The 18,914-nt window shown below is 37.8% G+C and overlaps 1 protein-coding gene across 1 annotated transcript; it reads right to left on the reverse strand.

The window, feature by feature from the left end:
- Window positions 1-11,723: 11,723 nt before the first annotated feature.
- Window positions 11,724-18,030, reverse strand: LOC113230377 (fork head domain-containing protein FD4-like). Its single transcript, XM_026464286.1, has 3 exons — window positions 17,149-18,030; window positions 14,246-14,408; window positions 11,724-11,864 (listed from the first exon to the last, which is right to left on the reverse strand). Exon 1 carries the CDS (start codon window positions 17,941-17,943, stop codon window positions 17,152-17,154), a length of 792 nt encoding a protein of 263 aa, XP_026320071.1. The 5' UTR covers window positions 17,944-18,030; the 3' UTR covers window positions 11,724-11,864; window positions 14,246-14,408; window positions 17,149-17,151.
- Window positions 18,031-18,914: the final 884 nt, after the last annotated feature.

Raw genomic sequence — 18,914 nt, forward strand, 5'->3', positions numbered from 1 at the left:
TTCCGGAATGAATAAGAAAAAAGTACTATAAATAGTCAGAAATTAATTTATTGTTTCCCAAAATATTCTCCGTTAGCGTTAATGCACTTTTTCATACGAATGAACCAATTTTGAAAACATTTATGTCAGTCCTCCGTGACAATCTTTAAAACATATTTTTCATACTCTTCGACAGCCTTTTCAGGTGATGAAAATTGTTGACCGCGTAATTTTCTTAATTTTTGGAAATAAATAAAAGTCACAACTGTACGCGGGATGGCTCATAAGGTCAACGTTGTTCACCTTTAAAAATTCATTTGTCTGTCTGGCCGTGTGAGAACTGGCATTATCGTGGTGCAAGATGATACGGCGTTTACGGTTATTTTTACAGAGTTTGTCAATAACTTCCGGCAAACAAATGGTCGTGTACCAATCACTATTCACGGTACATCGATTTTCCAAAGCAACAGTGGTCACGTATCCAGTTTTATTAAAAAAAGAAGTAATCATCCGCTTAGAGCCACTTTGCACGCGCGCCACTTTGGTTGGTTTTGGCTCATCTCTAAAGACCCATACGCTCGATTCCTTTTTTGTTTTGGGATCATAACTATAAATCCATGTTTCGTCACCTATTACTATGTCCCCACACCAAATTTGACACCCCTTCGTTGAATCTGGTAAGCAATGTCATGCTTGTGCCCCCCAAGTGACGCGATCCGTTTTTTGAGCCTCAGTCAAATTATGTGGGATCCACCGAGAGCACAGCTTTTTCACACACAAATCTTCGTGTAGTATTGATTGTATTTGAGTCATGCCTATGCCTAAAGGTGCCCGAATCTCATGGTGTGTCACGTGCCTATCTGTTTTGATCATACGGCGCACAGCATCGATGTTTTTGTTGTTTACAGCAGTGGACGGGCGACCATCACGAAATTCGTCACTGCGATTCACATGACCGCGTTTGAATTCTGTAAACCAGCTATAAATAGTCGTCTTGCATAGTGCTTCATTGCCAAAAGCAGTTTGAAGCCGAGCGAAGCTCCGCTGAGCTGTTAAATTACACTTAAAGTAGTAGAAAATCATATACTACGAAAATTTTCAGGAGTTAAATCCATGGTGACGTAGACAACCAATTTTTAAAATGACGCCACAATGTAAAAAGAAGTGACAGTCAGATGAAACAAACTGTATTCACCTGCCAAAGAGTTCCATTTTAAATGTTGCTTTTAAATATTGTTTATGTAAGTGGCCAGTTCCGGAAACTTATAGTACGCCCTATATAACCACTCTTAACTTATATATGAAAATGTATAACTCTCGTATTTAAGCATAAAAAGTATAATTGACTAATTTTGTTCCTAGAATCGTTTAACCTGAAAAGTTGTCATTTTGCAGAGGTGGTATTGTTATAACAAGATTAAATATTCAAATTAGTCATTCCTGTGTTGTAATGAGGAATAGCGAGATTAGCTCAAGTACATTATTTACTTATAAGGAGTTTAACTCGTCGACGAGGCCTAAGTTAAACAATTTTATTTAATTCTATTTTTTAAATTATCTTTCTACGAGTAAAAAACATGACTGACATGACATGAAATCTATTTAGTAAACCAACATTTGTCGCCTATCAACTACTACTTTACCATCTCTATTATACATTTGTACAGACAGAGAAACAAAAGTTATTATGAAAAAATTGACTATCGACCATACATTCATTTTACTATAAACGTATGGTTACCCTATAAGGACCGTAGGTATTATCGTGTGTTCACCCGATTGTGAACACAATGTCGCGCGATTGAATTAAAATTGCCTCAATGTTGTGGTTTTATACCGTTGACATTTGACAGAAGTTGCTGACGATTGCTGACGGGTGTCACCGAGACAGTACTGATGCTGACGCCATGACAGAGACACTGTATTCTTCTAAAAGCAGCATCATTGTAGCTTCGTTGTATGTACAGCATATTATTATTGCAAAATACAGCACTTATTGTAGGTAGAGTCATATGAGTAGCATTATTGTTTGATGACGGAAAATCTTTACTCTGAAGATTTTGTATTGTGACAGTTGACCTTATTTTTTCAAAAACATTTTATAACTCTCTGATGCATAAAATGTATCGGATTCATATGAAAGTTTTTATTCTTTAAGATAAATAATTTATAAATCGGCATTGCTATTGGAGAGGATCGCGGTGCGAAAAGAGTGTATTTGATGCAAAATACTCATCGTCCAGTGGGCCGACTTTATATACCACTGGAAAGATGGAGTCGGCAAAGACCTGAAGGAGCTGAAATGCTGAATGTGCTAAATGGTCGACCATTCGGACGCATTCAGCACCATTGATCAGACCATTGGCACAAGACCGAAAGAATGGCGTAGACTTTGGTGTTGCGGAGGTCAAGATCCACTTCGGCTTGTGAAGTCCGCGAAGTAAAAGTAAAGTTTAGTAGCAGTAGAGCTCCTTGTGAAAGAGTTCGTCCAGTGAAGTACTGCCACCTTACCTATTTCTGCCGCCAAGCAGTAATGTGAGTATTACTGCGTTCCGGTTTTGAACGGTAGGGGTGCTGGTGAAATTATAGGCACATGGGACTTGTCAACTTATGTCTCAGGACGGCGGGCGCAATGGCCGTGCCCCTGAAATCTTCACGGTTTAAAGCTCTGGATGGCACTGCAACTGTTAAGAACAGGCGTGTCGCTTACCACCTGGTCCACGTCCGTTGTTCGTCCCGTCACTTTACGTATTATAAAAAAGTTGTAGGTATTGGTGTGTCTACATGAATTTAATACAGTGTATGTTTTAATTTAGCTAGAGAAAAAATGTTTTTTTTTTTTGCGGAAGAGAAAAAAAAATACTCATTTCTTCGTATGATGGTGTAAATACTAATTTCACGTAATTTTTAGCATCTCCATATCTGTTTTTGACCTTGGATGTAAACGAAGAAATGGGATGTATTTGTCATAGCAGGCTATTGTAATCTATAGTAATTACTGTGTGCACTAGGCTACCGGTTCTTCTCTTTTCAGGTTGGACTATCGAAGGTTAGAAACCGTTTTATCACGAAAATACGATTATCTACAACGAGACGTATCCAATGTGACACCATCCTTACTCGTATAATTTGAACTTGAAAGTTATTATTTACATATTAAACTTTAATGATTGTTCATTTATTAAACTTTTGCAGCCATCTTAACTACGGTCAGGTTATAGATAAGTCATTATTATGTATTATTAATATTTAGTATATAAACGTTCGTGTTAGTTTCGACATTCATTTATTTATAGAGGAACTTCAATCGGCTAATTGAATCAAAAAGGCTGTTCTCGAAACGTGAATATTTAAACGATATAATAACACAACTTAAAAAACATGTTTTATTAATATAGCAGAACTTTTGGCATATTTGTTACATAGCTACTTGTTTTTTTTGTAGATTTAAGATACCAGTTAAATGTTTCCGTAATAATTATGACAGCAGTACTTCTAACTTGAATATACGCTTGATATAATATATTTGTATGACAAATTGTAGGTTTTTTTTGTGACCACTCGGGGCGCTGTACCAGTTAAATAATATTAAACAGGTCGTTAGTGAATTCAATATTTTAAGCTCATTGTAAAGGTACTGATAAGATTTATATGCTGTTTAAAAAAGTGACATATCTTCAACTCCACTAATCATTGCACGTCGTGTCTTTTTGTATTTGAATATAACACATTGATCGTTTAAACTCATTGAAGATCGTATCAAATTCGTTCAAGTGTGACACGATCTTACAGTTCAAAAAATGATACATTATGTTCTAGATTTCCAAATAAACATTTCCGCTAATATTACACAACATTAAAATAATTTTATGGAAGAGCAGTGATGTTACTACATAACCGTTTCTTATTTGAGCAGTTTTATATATAAATCGCATTTATATTTACTTGGGTTACTAATTCATTATACATGTAGAAATGAGATCGCTTGTGATATTGTGCTCACACGTGGAAATTTTTAATTATCAAGGTTTGTGCTGCCATATAAGACGCCAAAGCCTACATAATCACGTGAAATGTCAGGAGGGTTTTTTCACGAATATCTATCTATGGCTTGTTATTTCTTATTATACAGGGCACGGATCTCAGGCTAAGGCCATTGTCCGCCCAATGCGGGTTCGGGACTTCTGACGTTTTACGAGGCTTGTGAACCTTCGACGTGCAGGTTTCATCATAATATTTTTCGTCACCGAAAAGTCCATGGTACATTTCGAATTAAATATCGTACATAAATTCTGAAAAACTCTCGGACTCGAACCCACGGTCTCTGATTGAAAGGGTTAGGTCAAACCACTAGGCTACCACGGCTTAATAATATCTATGCATTCTTGTCTGTTTTCAACCGATAACTCTTCCGATTCTGGACCCTAGTCGTCTGTAAGACCGTAAGCCATATTCATAAAGGATTGCAGAGCAAATGACACAAAAACTTCCTTGACATGTCTTTGATGTATCTACTAGTAGAGTTCAGGCAAAAAGATTATATGGTTTTAGGTAATAACTGAAAACTACTAAATGATTAGAACTATATATTAGTTATATATTACAGATAACGCAGCTACAACTATAGTGCGACTATACTGTAGGAGATCTAAGAAACATCCTGCAGATAGCTAAAGTCTATAGCATCTAGTCTATAGCTCAAGTCGCCGTTTGGAAAAGAACCTGAGGCAAGATGGCACATCTTATTCGTATCAGGGTGTCGGCGAGATGTGGAGGAACGCGGGTAGTTAGCGGACGAGGTTTTGTCTTGTTTGTTATTAACAACAATGAGCCGGCTTCAATGACTAGGCTTGTTGAAAGTACTGGATCTAGAAACTCAAATATTGCAACTGCGTTGCACATTGTTGATACATGTATGAAATGTTGATGTAGGTACTTAGAAGCAAATGAGAATTACAATTAAGTTATTCCATTGTTCCCATCGTACGAATTGCTGATGTGTATGGCTGAATTTTGGAGTCTATCAATACGTACGCGTATTTATAAATACATTGGGTATATTAACTTTCCTCATTTTTTTATTATAAAACATATCTATAAGAAGTATATAACAAAAATGTGTAGCAAAATTAAATTTTAATGTAATGGCCCCCTTCTAGTTCTTGTTACTGAGAGGCACGTTGTAGCAGAATGAAAAATTGTGGATAAATTAAAATCTCGAACTGGATATTGGACTTATTTACCAGATAAGACCACGCCTAATTCAACATTTATTAATAAGTAAATTTTTGAGAATTCGTAGATTTGGAAACGTTTAAAGTTGATCCAGGAATTTCCTGTTGCCGTACCTGGTCGTAGCTGCGTTCGGACCGTGTTGCGGGAATGATTAGCCGTGCGCAGCCCTGTAATCACGCCTCTGCTGCCCGTGCGTCTGCGCTGGCCGCATCTCGCCCTCCGCACAACTACTGCACCCCCCCTCGAGCCGACACCTCTCCGCCCGCTAGCCCGCGGGCGAATATCTCCACAACAAACAGGAAAAAAACCCAAACACAACCTTCGCCGCTCCGTGCGTACACTGTTAACGACCCGACCTGTTTTCAATACCGTATGGGAAGATTTAGCGAATTTGAATTTCGATTGCCAGTCGGTCCATCCATCACAAGAATTGATGGATTTGGGACCAAAAAGACGGGCAAAACTTGCCGAGATGAAAGCGGACCATTTCGCGAGGGGTATTAGTAAGCGAGGCTATTATGACTCCTATTGTTTCCCATTAAGACACCTAAGGTGCAAATTAGTTTTATAATTTCAAAATTCGTTACGGCGTTCAGACGATTTTGTTGTTTTCTGGGAAAAGTAAATGAATGCAGACGCAAATTTACTTGCGATCTGTAACAAATTTGTTATAGGTACACTGCAATTAAAGTTTATTAGAATAACCTTATGCAAGAAAAATGTTAACGTTATCAATTAAGTGGGTAAAATCAGGCTGTGGATGATGATGTTGATATATATTATGTTGTAGAAGAGAATAGTTGCTATCACATATATTTACTTTCTCTTTATTTAATATTTGTTCGCATAAGACAATACGTCTCTCGAATTGGTGCCTGAATGTCTGCCGTGTGCCCTTTCTGTCTCTCTCTAGTTTATTGCTCGGAAATGGCATAAATTAACACGAACTGTAAAATTAAGATACGATTGGTGAAATTGATAGTCTTTTGTCTTAAAATATCTATAAAATTTTAAGTGCTTGAACACCTGTACGAGTGAAGTTGATTCCTGGGATAAATATCAAATGCAATAAGAAAAAAAATGTCGCATCACTTCATACATTTACTTTTGTAATTTTTGAAAACTTTTATATTGTAATAAATTTTAAAGATTTCGTTAACATGGCGTTAATATAAGTTATAGAGCCTTGAGTTGGGACGTACTACCAGAAATGTCTGATTTGATTAAGCAATAACAAGCGGAATTATTAACATATTCATGAGGATATTGCTGTCAATGTTGCGTCCTCACGTTATATGCTCGGTGGATTTTATGTCATAACAAGACATTATTAACTCTATTTCCGAACAAACGAAATTCATTCTATGTTTCTTTTTTGTAATTCTATATTAACATGTTTTAGCACATATTAGTCGACGTGTAGTATCTCAATATATTTAATTGCATTATTCGTCAGAGAAGCCGTGGTTGCCTTTCAAGTAGAGGCGATGGGTTCGAATCCGGACCACTGAGTTTTTCAGAATTTGTGCGCGAAATTTAATTTGATATTTACCATGTGCTTTTCGGTGAAGATAAATATTGTGGACGTCGAAGAAGGTTCTCAGCCCTCAGAAAACGTGTAAAGTCCGCAATGCATTGTCCAGTGTGGTGAACGTTGCCCTAAACCCTTGTCTGAGAGGAGACCCTGTGCCCAGCAGTGGGTCGTATAAATGGGTTGGCGATGATTCGTCAGAGAAACAAAGACTCAAACACAATTGACGACTGGTATGGATAAATCTAAAAGTAAATATAAAAGTTATACTAAAATTAAAAGCTGCACCGTTGACCACCTGGATGGATGAATAATGTAAAATTTTATTTGGTTTGTACTTACAATGCGATCCTGGCCAGCGGTCCTTTTTATGATGATAGTACATTCGCCGCATTTCACGGTTGCCTTTCTGATTTTCCCTCGACTTATTCTTATGTTGTCATAAAACTTTATGTTTTCGAAAAGATGGTATTTGCCAGCCGTTGGTACCATCTATACTCTGGCATTGGTCATGCCGACTGCTCGCATTCATTTGACGTCTTTTCCTATAACATGATATATAATCACACTTATCGTAATGGTCGTAAGAATCACATTTGTGTACTTCAGATTCGTCACCACGCCATGCAGGTGGGTAAGGAGTGTCACGCTTATAAGCAAGCGTTGAACAATTCTTTAGAGGTGCTTATTAAAATATTTGTTGTACTGACGTTATTTATTTGTATATGAGGAGGGCTTTGTGGCGCGCCGACTGTCGCTCCTCTGATGTAGGTAGAAGGCGAACCAGCTCTAATACCGCGGCCATTGTGAACAACTGTGACCAATCCTTGTATGTGAGATAATAACATCGCAAAATTAACAACGATTCATTTCGGAAAATTGAAACAGTGTAAAACATCTTTTTAACCAACTTAAAAAAAAGGAGGAGGTTCTCAATTCGACTGTATTTTTTTTGTGTGTTTGTTACGCTATTACTCCGGCATTTGTGAACCGATTCGATGATTCTTTTTTGTTAGAAAGAGTGTACCTCAGTATTAATCTCATTTAAATTTGAAGAAACTATTCCACCTCTAAGGGTGGCAAATTAAGGGATGAATCCGGTCTCGCGCACTTTCTGATAACCGTTTTCAATAACACTTGGCAAATAAATGTAATTAACTTCGATCCGGCCGGATTCGAACCGACGTCTTCTAGCATACCGTGTCAGACGCTGTACCAACTAAGCCACGGAACGAAGCAGCGGATCTCATGAATTTTTCTGTGTGCTTGCGTCGTATCTTTGTATTTGATTTTTCAACGACTTTTTTAGCCGTGGCGCTTATGAGAAATCTATGATATTTCGTCACCCAGTTAGAGACCTTTATGTCGATATTAATTGTATTCTATTGAATTGAACAATTGAATAAAAAATTTAAATATAAGTTTTGGTTAGTTTTAATTATAATACATTCTGAGAATTTCAAAGAAATAAAATGGATTCAGCGTGTTCGAACTGTAAACACATCTATTTTTTTTGCTATCTACGCCAATAAAATTTCAGGTCATCAACATCATAATCGTTACAGCCGAAAGATGTCCACATATGTATACCTCGCCAAAAAAAACGCAACAACGACCGGTCTCGTGCTGCTCGCATACAGCGGATTCCCGCAACCTTCACCAGATCATCTGTCCACCTTGTGGGTAGTTTTTCAGCTTTCAGATTTCAGCTCTAATTGTTGCAAATTTTATTGTACCATGTTTTATTTTTGTCTATATGTACTCATATAGTTAAATAGTTGTTTTTGTTGAATGAATTGAATTTACCATTTCATAAAAAACCTTATTCAAATTATACGATTTGGTTGAGCTCGTTACGTTACAAATATATTTACAACAGATGCAGGATTCGGTTGAATCAATTAAACTGGAATCGATTATAGGAGGGTTGTAAAACGGCCGGCTCCTGCGCCGCGTCTGCATAGAACGAATCGTCCCAATTATTGCCCCTTGCAGGGAAATTAAATCCAGGCTCGCTCTGCCCTCGAGTGGCCGATCGGCGCGATGTATTCACATGAGACTGTTCATATTATAAGGCATACAATTTTTATCTGCAGCTCCGATCTTTAAACAGAGTGGAGTGGATCTCGCAGACGCTGCGGCGCGGGCGCACAATGAGTGAGACGCAATATATGCGAAGAAATAAGACAACAAACTCGTCCGGCCGTCCAGGGGTCGAATATAAATGTGGAATGTTTATGGTTCTACCGTTTTATTTTCTTATGCCGGCGCAAAGTATTAAATATTGTTTCAATTGAAAGCGGCAGATCAGAAGGCTGTTCTAATGAAGAGTGGATTAATAAAAGCTCATGTATGACTGAGTTCGAATTGCAAACGTCCTCATTAGAGTACATTAGTACTTATCTAGATACGTCTGGGCCGGCGGCGGGGAGAACAGTGGGCAAAGAAGGCATACTACTTGTGTTACGAGTGTTGATATTGATCTATCAGACACGCATCAGTGTCGGCAGCGTTATCCGCTAATGGCTCTAAGTGAAGATTAAATCATATACTCACACGATAAACAAATTTGTTATGAAACATACGAAAACAGTGAGGGAGCAATGCAGATGCTGTCCGCTTAATCTTCTTCTTATCGTATCGATGGCATATACTATAAATGCTTGCCATCGTGGTGAAAGGATTTGCCAATCCGAGTAGGACACTTGCCGACTGTTGCCCGCTTAAGAAACAACTGATAGATCAAACTTGACTTCTATTTACCATAATATTCCTAAGAAAAAGAGAGCATACAGAATAACGTATACGTATTAAGTAGCAGTAGAGCTCCTCGTGAAAGAGTTCGTCGAGGGAAGTACTGCCACCTTACCTATTTCTGCCGCCAAGCAGTATAATGTGAACATTACTGCAATAGAATTACTGAATTGAAGTGTAAGGGTGCTGAAATTACAGGCATATGGGACTTGTCAACTTATGTCTCAGGGTGATAGGCGCAGTGGCAGTGAGATCTTTGCGATTTGAAGCTCAGAATGGTACTGCAACTGTTATGGAGGCGTGTCGCTTACCACCAGGCGCACGACTGCCCGTCCCGCCACTTGGTATCATAAAAAAACGTGTGTCATGGCTAAGATTTGTAAGAGAATGACCTACTTTCTCCACCAATCATTTGTCTAACAGTGCAGATCTTAGGGAAAGCTAATCGTGCAACAGCAATAAAAGAAAAGTATGTCACAGGATTTCCATACACGGTAGAGTATGAGTACATAGCGGACAGCGTGTGTGCGACCGCCGACCGCCCGCGCACAAAGCCATTGTCGCCACCGCTTTCATCCTGCGCTTGGGCATAGCGGGCCAGCGCGGCACATTGTCAACGATTCGTCGCGGCGCCGGCCCCGCTGTCACAACACCTACCATCACTCGTGCCGACACAAGCACCGACTGTTTGCATTGTACTACGTGCCATGACATATCGTTTGTCCACTCGCCGCCCGCTGAAGATGCCGACGCATGACTTACGCCGTTTTATGAAGCTCAGCTTTGTTGCCGATGAATGAGAACAGTCATTATAGTCGGATGCAAAGAAGGTCGCGTTAACAATTACCTAGGCATTAACTTTCATTGTCCACACATTTAATGTAAGGATGGCCCGTTCAGACAACGCCGGACGCGTGATGTTGCAAACGGTACTTACTATTTACAGCTCAAATGAAATCCAACTCCTATTATTCCCGTTTCAGTCTAAGCGCATGAATCACTCACAAAAAGACATTCTATTAGTACGTTCCTATGTATAATTTTAAATAACGCGATGCATACAAATCTTGTTAATGGACCTGTCTCGAGGCTGTACAAGCTTTGTCTATTTATTGTATTAGATAACAAAACCATGTTTTCGCAATATTTATTTATATATTTTTGTACACAAAGATCGAAGAAAAAGAAAAATTCGTTCGATCCAGTTAGACTTGAACAAGCGACATTTTCGCCTAACGCTCGCTGAATTGCCGAGGCCTTACGAATTTTTCCATGTGTTTGCTTATCTTTGTTTTTGGTTTTAATGGATTTTTTGCCGTAGCAACATCTGTGAGAAAACTGTGAAAGTTTTTTCTTCACTCGGCCAGATAATATGTTTTCGACTACAAAGTTACTAAAATATAGGAACATAAAGTGTTATGTCTCGAGGTTGGCGTAGACAATCTTCAAGAAAATTAATATTGCAGCCAGATTTGGGTATAAAATTAAACGCTCAAAAACATGAAACACATAAAGAATTTGTTTTATTTTTGTTCTACAAGAGACTACAGTAATAATTTATAAATAGCTATGTCCACAAGTTAACATCTAAAGCTGTACATATTTACAAATACATGTCTAACATAAGTATCACAGATTCAAAACATAGTTAAGTACATTTACAGACGCTTACGAGTGCGGACATAAATTGCTATTAATGATTTTGAGAGAAATTACTGATGTTTATTACATACTTCTTAACATTATTTTGAATCATATTGTAAAGTTTCAGAGTTTCAAATAAATAAAATCTATTTACAGTAATATCGAAATATGGAAATACTAATATTGTTAACAAACATCCACTAACACATTTTGTATGTATTTACTGTAGATTTAAAAAAAAACATTATCAACAATTCGCACTCGTGGTTATAGTAGGGTCACGTGTGCAAAATTCAGACAAAAGGTTTAAAGATTCTACAAATTAGTCAATAACTTTTTTATGCTTAAATAAGAGAGTTATAAAATTTTACATTATACATAATTTGTTTAATATAGTTCATCTTATTTTTATGATTTTCTTGGCTTTAGTATACCTAGACTACGAAAACGTGAGCATAAAAAGTTATCGATTAATTTCGTTGGTAGAATCTTGAAATCGTTCTCTTGAAAAATTGTTGTTTTGCAGATGTGGCCTTATTACATCAAGAGTGCGATGAATTGTTATTATGACTTTTTTTCAAATACGATTATTTTTACTTTACTTTTGCTTACGAGACATCAGTAATTTCTTTCGAAATTGCATTGTTATGTAATTGGGAAATTATTAATCATGACTGCTAGAAATATTCAAACCTGAATAGTCCTTTTCAGCACGCACTCCCTGAAACAAATAAAATATTTAATAACTCGCATCCTTGTTGTGATAACGACACATCTGCAAATCAACAAATTTTCAGGAGAGAGATTTAAAGATTGTATGAAAGTAGTCGCATAATTTATTTTATTCTTAAATATGAGAATAATAAAATTTGATATATACAGAATTTGTTTCATGAAGTTCGTATTATTTTTATGACTTTAATAATATGATAAAAGCACGTTTGACCTAATACGATCTTTTTTATTTTTTTTTTGTAAGCGAGCGCCTTTTGGTAAGCGATATGCCTATCCATTACATTTGCACTGTCAACCAGAGCTTTAAATCACAAAGACCTTAGGGGCACTTCCACTGCGCCCGTCACCCTGAGACATAATGTGCCTGCAGTAATGCTCACATTACTGCTTGGCGGCAGAAATAGGTAAGTTGGAAGTAGTTCCCTGGACGAACTCTTTGACAAGGGGCTCTACTGCTACTATATTGATCGTACATGGTTTTATTGCTACGAAATATAGATCTAATAACTAATCATTCAACGTGTTAGCATGACCCTGCAAAGGGGGAATAGAGCCCCCTTTTTGGACAAACTGGCGCGTAACTGTAACGTAGAGTGTTGGTACCCAATTTCGTCTATTTAATCTTGTCTTAGAGGTCTAAAGTATATAAACTGTTGATGTATTTCTTTGTTTTGTTAGATAAAGATGTATGGAAAGACGACATGGCCCTAGATTCCACACAAATTTGATTCAAATGTATTGCCATAGCATTTAAATTTATTTGAAAAGAGCAACCCTTAGAGTTTCTTGCTCGTTCTTCTCAGGGAAGACAGCACAGTGAATGAGCAGTAGCTTAAAAAATGGCGTAAATTTATTTTACCTATGGAATAAATTAGTTAAAGTTTTTACTTTAACTTTTGTTTGTCGAATGAATACTATAAACTAAACCTAACTAAACTCACATGCCAACATTATAGTGACAGCGGATCCATGTAAATATTATATACATACATGTAAAAACAGCCTTTCATTTATATTCATGGATGTGTCAAGTCGACAAAGGCTGTACGTACTTTTCTTATAGGTGTATTATTTTCCATTGTAATTTACATTGTTAGTCATTTTCCACAGTTATGACTTAATAAATGATTATTAGCATTAGCTTAAGCTCTTTTATTACCTTATAAGAATCTACCACTCAAACGAAAGACTATTTCCACTGATAAAACCGAGAATGAAAATCAATGGCTGCTTTTTTATGTCAACATTATGTTAAACTGTACACATGTCGTGTTACAAAGTTTTGAATAATATTTTTCTGGTACATTATTTTTTTAGCAGTTTTAACGGCTTTGGCATAAAGACCCACACACATAAAGACCAGTGTAATATTTTCTCAAATATGATTAGAATGTATGAAGAATTTAGTAATGTTTTTTTACTTGGCGCTTTCGTGGTTAGTGCGATGTGAAATACGCTCACAAAAGCTCATAAAAACTTCAAAATATATAATATATATATAAATAAACTAACCATCAAAATGCTGCAAATTAACCTTAATATTTGTGTTACAACAAAACATAATCAATCGTGTACTTTTCGAGAAAAGCAAATAAATACTCTTTATATTATAACTTATTTTATTATCGTTGGTTAGTTCTCAGATCGAATTAGTATATTTACCTATATTAAAGAATACATAAACAAGTAGATAATACCTCCCTCTGGAATTCTGAATTATTGTGTTGTATTTATTGTCTAAACATGTAACTAGCAATTACTTTACTACGGTATTATGGCTGGAAGAGGAGCTTTATAATTATATGAAAAGATATATCTAACTTTGTTGTGAGTTTTTACCTTTTAGTTTTACTCATTCCGAGATTTCAGAGGGTGGCATTATTCTCCCTGTGTGTATTACTTGAAATTATATTTAATAGGAAATGAAACTATTTTTCCGGATTTAAATCGCGTATATTTGTTTTTTGAAACAAACTGACGTTTCGGGCCCTTTACAGGTCCCATGGTCACGGTTGACGGTATTTAATGGTAAATATAACTCGTTTCGATCTTTTGTCATAAAACAATAGGTTAAATTGATTGTAACGATCTCGAGTTGCTTGCACACCGGTTTACGTGGTGTCGCCATCTCTGACGTCCCGGGTTTGATCCCCGGTCGGGTGAACGTAGAAACAAAATTTTCTATATTGTCTCGGGTCTGGGTGTAAGTGGTACCGTCGTTGTTTCCGATTTCCTTAACACAAGTGCACTAGCTACTTACTTTGGGATCAGAGCAACGATTGTGACGTTGTATAGTTCTTAATTTTGTTGTAATGTAGTTTTAGTTTATAACATATGTAGATATAAAAACTGTTAGATGATATTTACCTTGAAACTCGAAAGTTCTTCAGTCGAATCACTCGACTCAGTAATTCCAACACACACTTCGTTAATTATTTGTCTACGTTACTATAAACATGAACTGTCTCTAGAACTCACAAATAGAGCTATTATTGCTGAGATCGTTCTGAATTTCACACCCACGGTGCGTCTGTGAACAAAAAGAAGTAGGTATTTATGTGTAACCAGGTGAATAATTGTTACAAGATTCTCACAAAGTTTGATCATATCTTAATGAAATAAAAATTAAATAAAAATATCATCACAATTATTTTATAATTACTTAATTATTAAATTAATAATTACTTTCAATTTATGTAATAATATAAGTGCTGTAGCAATTGCATGATTCTAATAGTTGTTGTTTTTATTCATATTGATTTTAAACTCGTAATTGTCATGTATACTGCAAAAGGCCGTGAGTTTCACGTTTTACTAATAATGCTTTAGTCATAACGTTCAATTATATAAACATTTAATTACTCAATGATTAAACATTGAAACTATATAACGTTATATAAACACTGAAGACGTAGGATGCAATTGGACGTATATGCTTCGAAAGTAATCGTGTTGAAATTTAGTTTTGTGATTACCAATTATGCAGTTAGAGGCTACGCCTAGAAAAGAGGATTATATGTAAGTTTCTAACATTTTGAGCGGGGAACAAAAAGGTGTCTTGTCGAGGTGTTTTAGTGTGAAAAGGATTCCAAGTATTACTATGTGTTTTTGAATGCTTTTCCTCTATACAATTCTTCTATATATATTAGAGTGTTAGGTATTGCCAAGGCAAAGATCGAATTTCAATGAAACCTTTGTCTGTCTATCTTTGTCTGTATGTGGCATCGTAGCTCCCAAGATTCCGGATATCCTGATCATAATGCGTTTTTTTTAATTTGAAGGCTAATTTAATCATGATAGTTCTAGCTTTCTATACCTTGTTCCGGGTGCACAAAAGGAGCTTTATTTACGTTCCCAGTATTTGTCGCACCCTGGACAACAAACCTTAAACCGATTGGCAAACCCTTTCGCCGCGATGGCAAACATGTCTCATGTATGTTAGATCTGGACTGCAAGCCAAGTGGCTTTCTAGAATAGTGGCCTATCTCAAAAGCATCTCATTCATAAGGAAGATGGTTTAAAAAAGCCGAGGCGTATCTACCGCGCTAAATTGACATATCGTAGACTATCCCAACGTTGACATGTGACTATTTTAACCAATTGCACTATAAAATTTAGCATATTTCGAACAAATCTCAGTAATAGACCATAAAAGGAGCTATTTTCGATTGGGCCACTATTCAAGAAAAGCAGCGATATACTATGATAGACAAATTTGTCGAGTCCAAATGGAACTATTTGACGTGTTTAATTTAAAAACTTTTTAAAACGTAAACAAATACAAAAGAGCAATTTCTCGAACTTTTTACTCATTGATTTAAGGAAAATCTGCCTGTCAAATGATAAGTAATTGCATTTAGAAATCAATTTACGGGGCATTGTTTAAATTTTTAACGGTTATTTTGTCTGTAGGTAATAGGAAAATCCGGTTTATCGAGGAAAGGCCCTTACAAAACACTTTTATTATATTGTAGCTTTGCCGGGATCGTAATTTTGTGTTAAATCAATGTTATGTCTTCAGCAAAAAATGTTTCTAGTTTTCATATTTCAATTTTGTGGTTTATCGTGCTTTAATAATACATTTGTTAAGTGGGAATAAATAGTTTTATTAATAGTTTTGTTAAACACAAAAGACCTCCCACAGGATAAATAAATTATAAGATTTGGTTAGCGGATTAAAATGGAATAAAAGAATTAAGCTCCCAAACTGGATGATTAGTAATAAGCATCTTGGTTAACTAAAAGTAAGTAAATTATCTAAGGTGTCAGGATGTTGTATAACGTAATGAAATTAGCTAGCCTATAAAGATAAAATTTTGGTGAAACTACAGGCACATGGGACTTATCAACTTATGTCTGAGAGTGACAGGTGCAGTGGCAGTGCCTTTCAGGTCTTTGCCATTTTTGAATCTCTGAGTGGCACTGCAACTGTCCATAAGACAGGCGTGCAACTTATCACCAGGCACACCACTTGTTCGTGTCGTCACGTGATATTATAAAAAAAAAACCCTCTTTAAAAATTTAACCAAAAAGTAAGTAAATTTTCGTTTATCATTTTAAATCAAAGCAAGACCGTTCGAAAAGTTTTCAATGGACTTCATTTATTTCGGGTTATTTTAAAACACTATTTATATAATTGTACATAAGTGACTTGGATGCTCGTCGTGTCCGACCGACAAATCTGGCAATTTTCGGAGGAGGCGTATCTTCAGCAGTAGACAACTTCGGGCTCATATGATGAAGTGACTTCGTGTAATGTAGACAGATTTATGATAATACGCAATACATAGTAGGTAGACTTTGATGGAAGTCCTATTCTAGTAATGTTTTTTATGATACCACGTGTCGTGCTTGTGGTAAGTATCACGCCTATCCATAACAGTTGCAGTGCCACTTAGAGCTCTATTTAAATCGCAACGATCTTAGGGGCACTGCCACTGTGCCCGTCACCCTGAAACATAAGTCCCATGTGCCTGTAATTTCACCAGCACCCTTATCCTTCTAAACCGGAAGGCGGTAATGCTCACGTTACTGCTTGACGGCAGAAATAGATAAGGTATCAAGCAGTACTGCCCTGGATGAACTCTCTCACAATGAGCTCTATTGCTTCTAAAATGTGCAATTTTAATAAAACTTAGGCACATATTATGTATACTTAGCTACATGGTTACTCAGCACCTAGTTTTTAATTTTTTATTGTTAATAAAAAAAATGATATGCGAAAGTGAGATTTCTGTGACAAGGTCCGCTTCTGTGAAAACCTTACTTACCATTCATGAATTAAGCGTATAGTGGGAAAACTGGCTAGTGTCTCGCCACGTCCACAGGGGTGGCAAGCAAGATTGCTGCAGACCCGCTAGCAGTTCGGCGTGGTACCGTTGAGCCGCCAGCAAGTATGGCGCCGGGGGTAGCGGGCGCGGGCAGTGCGGTGGTGGTGGCGGCGGCAGACTAGGTGGCGACGGCGACGCTCGTCGTGGTTCCGGCTCCAGCAAAGCGTCGATAGTGAACGCGCGCCGCGGCCGCGGTCCCGTCGGCAACATCGCTGTTGTATCCGGAGCTTCCGGTGACTCTGGACTAGGTCTCGGACACATAGCTGCTGAAGGACCATATAGCCCGCTGCCTGGTAAACTTGCCGGCGGCGGGTGGCTACCAGCCTGTCTTGCTAGGAATGCTCTATTGAAACTAGCCAGCGCCGCCAGCTCAGCGTTCAAGCTGTCCTTTTCGCCTTTATGTAGCTTGAACCGCTTACGTCGGCGTAGCAGAGAGCCATTCTCGAACATGTCAAAGGCCTGCGGATGCAGCGTCCAGTAGGCGCCTTTGCCGGGCCGATCTGGTCGCCGCGGCACTTTAACGAAGCAATCGTTGAAAGAAAGGTTATGTCGTAGTGAATTCTGCCAGCGCTGCGTGTTGCGGCGGTAATATGGGAACCTGTCCATTATGAAGCGGTAGATCTCCGACAACGGCAGCATGCGCTCCGGCGAACTCCATATAGCCATGGCGGTCAATGCTATGTATGAGAAGGGTGGTTTTTGGTCACCATAGGACTCTCGTGTAGGGCGAGGCATGTTTTGGCACTGTGTGGCGTCGTAGAGAGGCGCCACGCGGCGTCGAAGGCGCACGTGAGCACGTCTCGCGGCACGCGGAGAGAGATAAGCACTGGGCGCGCAAGCGAGAGTGCTCGGCAGGCGGGCCGCGCGAGGCGCCGCCCCCTGCCCCACGCCAATCGCGTGCCGCCGGGTTTGTTTGTTGTTTTTGTCGGCTCCAGACCCGTTACACAGGAATTTAAATTGTTATCACGTTTACATTAAACAAAATTTATTCGACACCGACAACACTTGAGCTTGTTTCGAAATTGCAATGATTAAAGAAGCAGGGAGGTACTTATTGGTGCCGCGAGAGAAAGAGTCGAAATGATTGGAGACGGCATTTATTAATATTTTTATGAGCTGCGTCGGGCTATGCGCCATGGATCCATCATGGCTGACTTTTATTAGTAGAACAATAAAGTGGTTTTGTTTTAGAAGGTTATTTGCGGTAAAATAAAATCTATATAGAATAATTAATTAGACTAAAATTAATTTTATTTATCGCTACTTGCTTTCAAAACTAAAAAAATGCAAATGCTTATATCAAATACTCTTCTTGCATTCATCTTTGCCTAGAGATCTTTTTGTGACATGACTAAACCTTGTAGACTCTAATCAATTCTAGTACTAAACATGCTAGACCGGCAATGGCCGTGTGCGCCTGAGGCACTGCGACTGCGGCACGGCGGCGATACGACGGCGCGACGGCGGTGAGCGCGTCGCAAGGTAGCGCCGCGTGCTTTTTCCCGGAGGGCATAAATGGGCCATGCCAGATCGCTTTGACGACGTGTTAGATAAATTACACCTACAGGCTAGTTATAGTTTCACCTTTAGTTTAAGCTTTTACAGTAACCATAGTTTCTTGATATATAAAAAAAGACTATAAATTTGCATATCTGAATTTTAGCAATGCCTATTAAAGCTGCATTCGCCCAGCTTTGTTGACTTTT

The sequence above is a fragment of the Hyposmocoma kahamanoa genome, unplaced genomic scaffold, assembly GCF_003589595.1.
Source record: "Hyposmocoma kahamanoa isolate Upper Pololo Valley unplaced genomic scaffold, ASM358959v1 63, whole genome shotgun sequence".
Taxonomy (NCBI): domain Eukaryota; kingdom Metazoa; phylum Arthropoda; class Insecta; order Lepidoptera; family Cosmopterigidae; genus Hyposmocoma; species Hyposmocoma kahamanoa.

Coding starts and splice junctions, on each gene's coding strand:
- LOC113230377 (XM_026464286.1), bottom strand. CDS start 17,943: ATGCCTCGCCCTACACGAGAGTCCTATGGTGACCAAAAACCACCCTTC.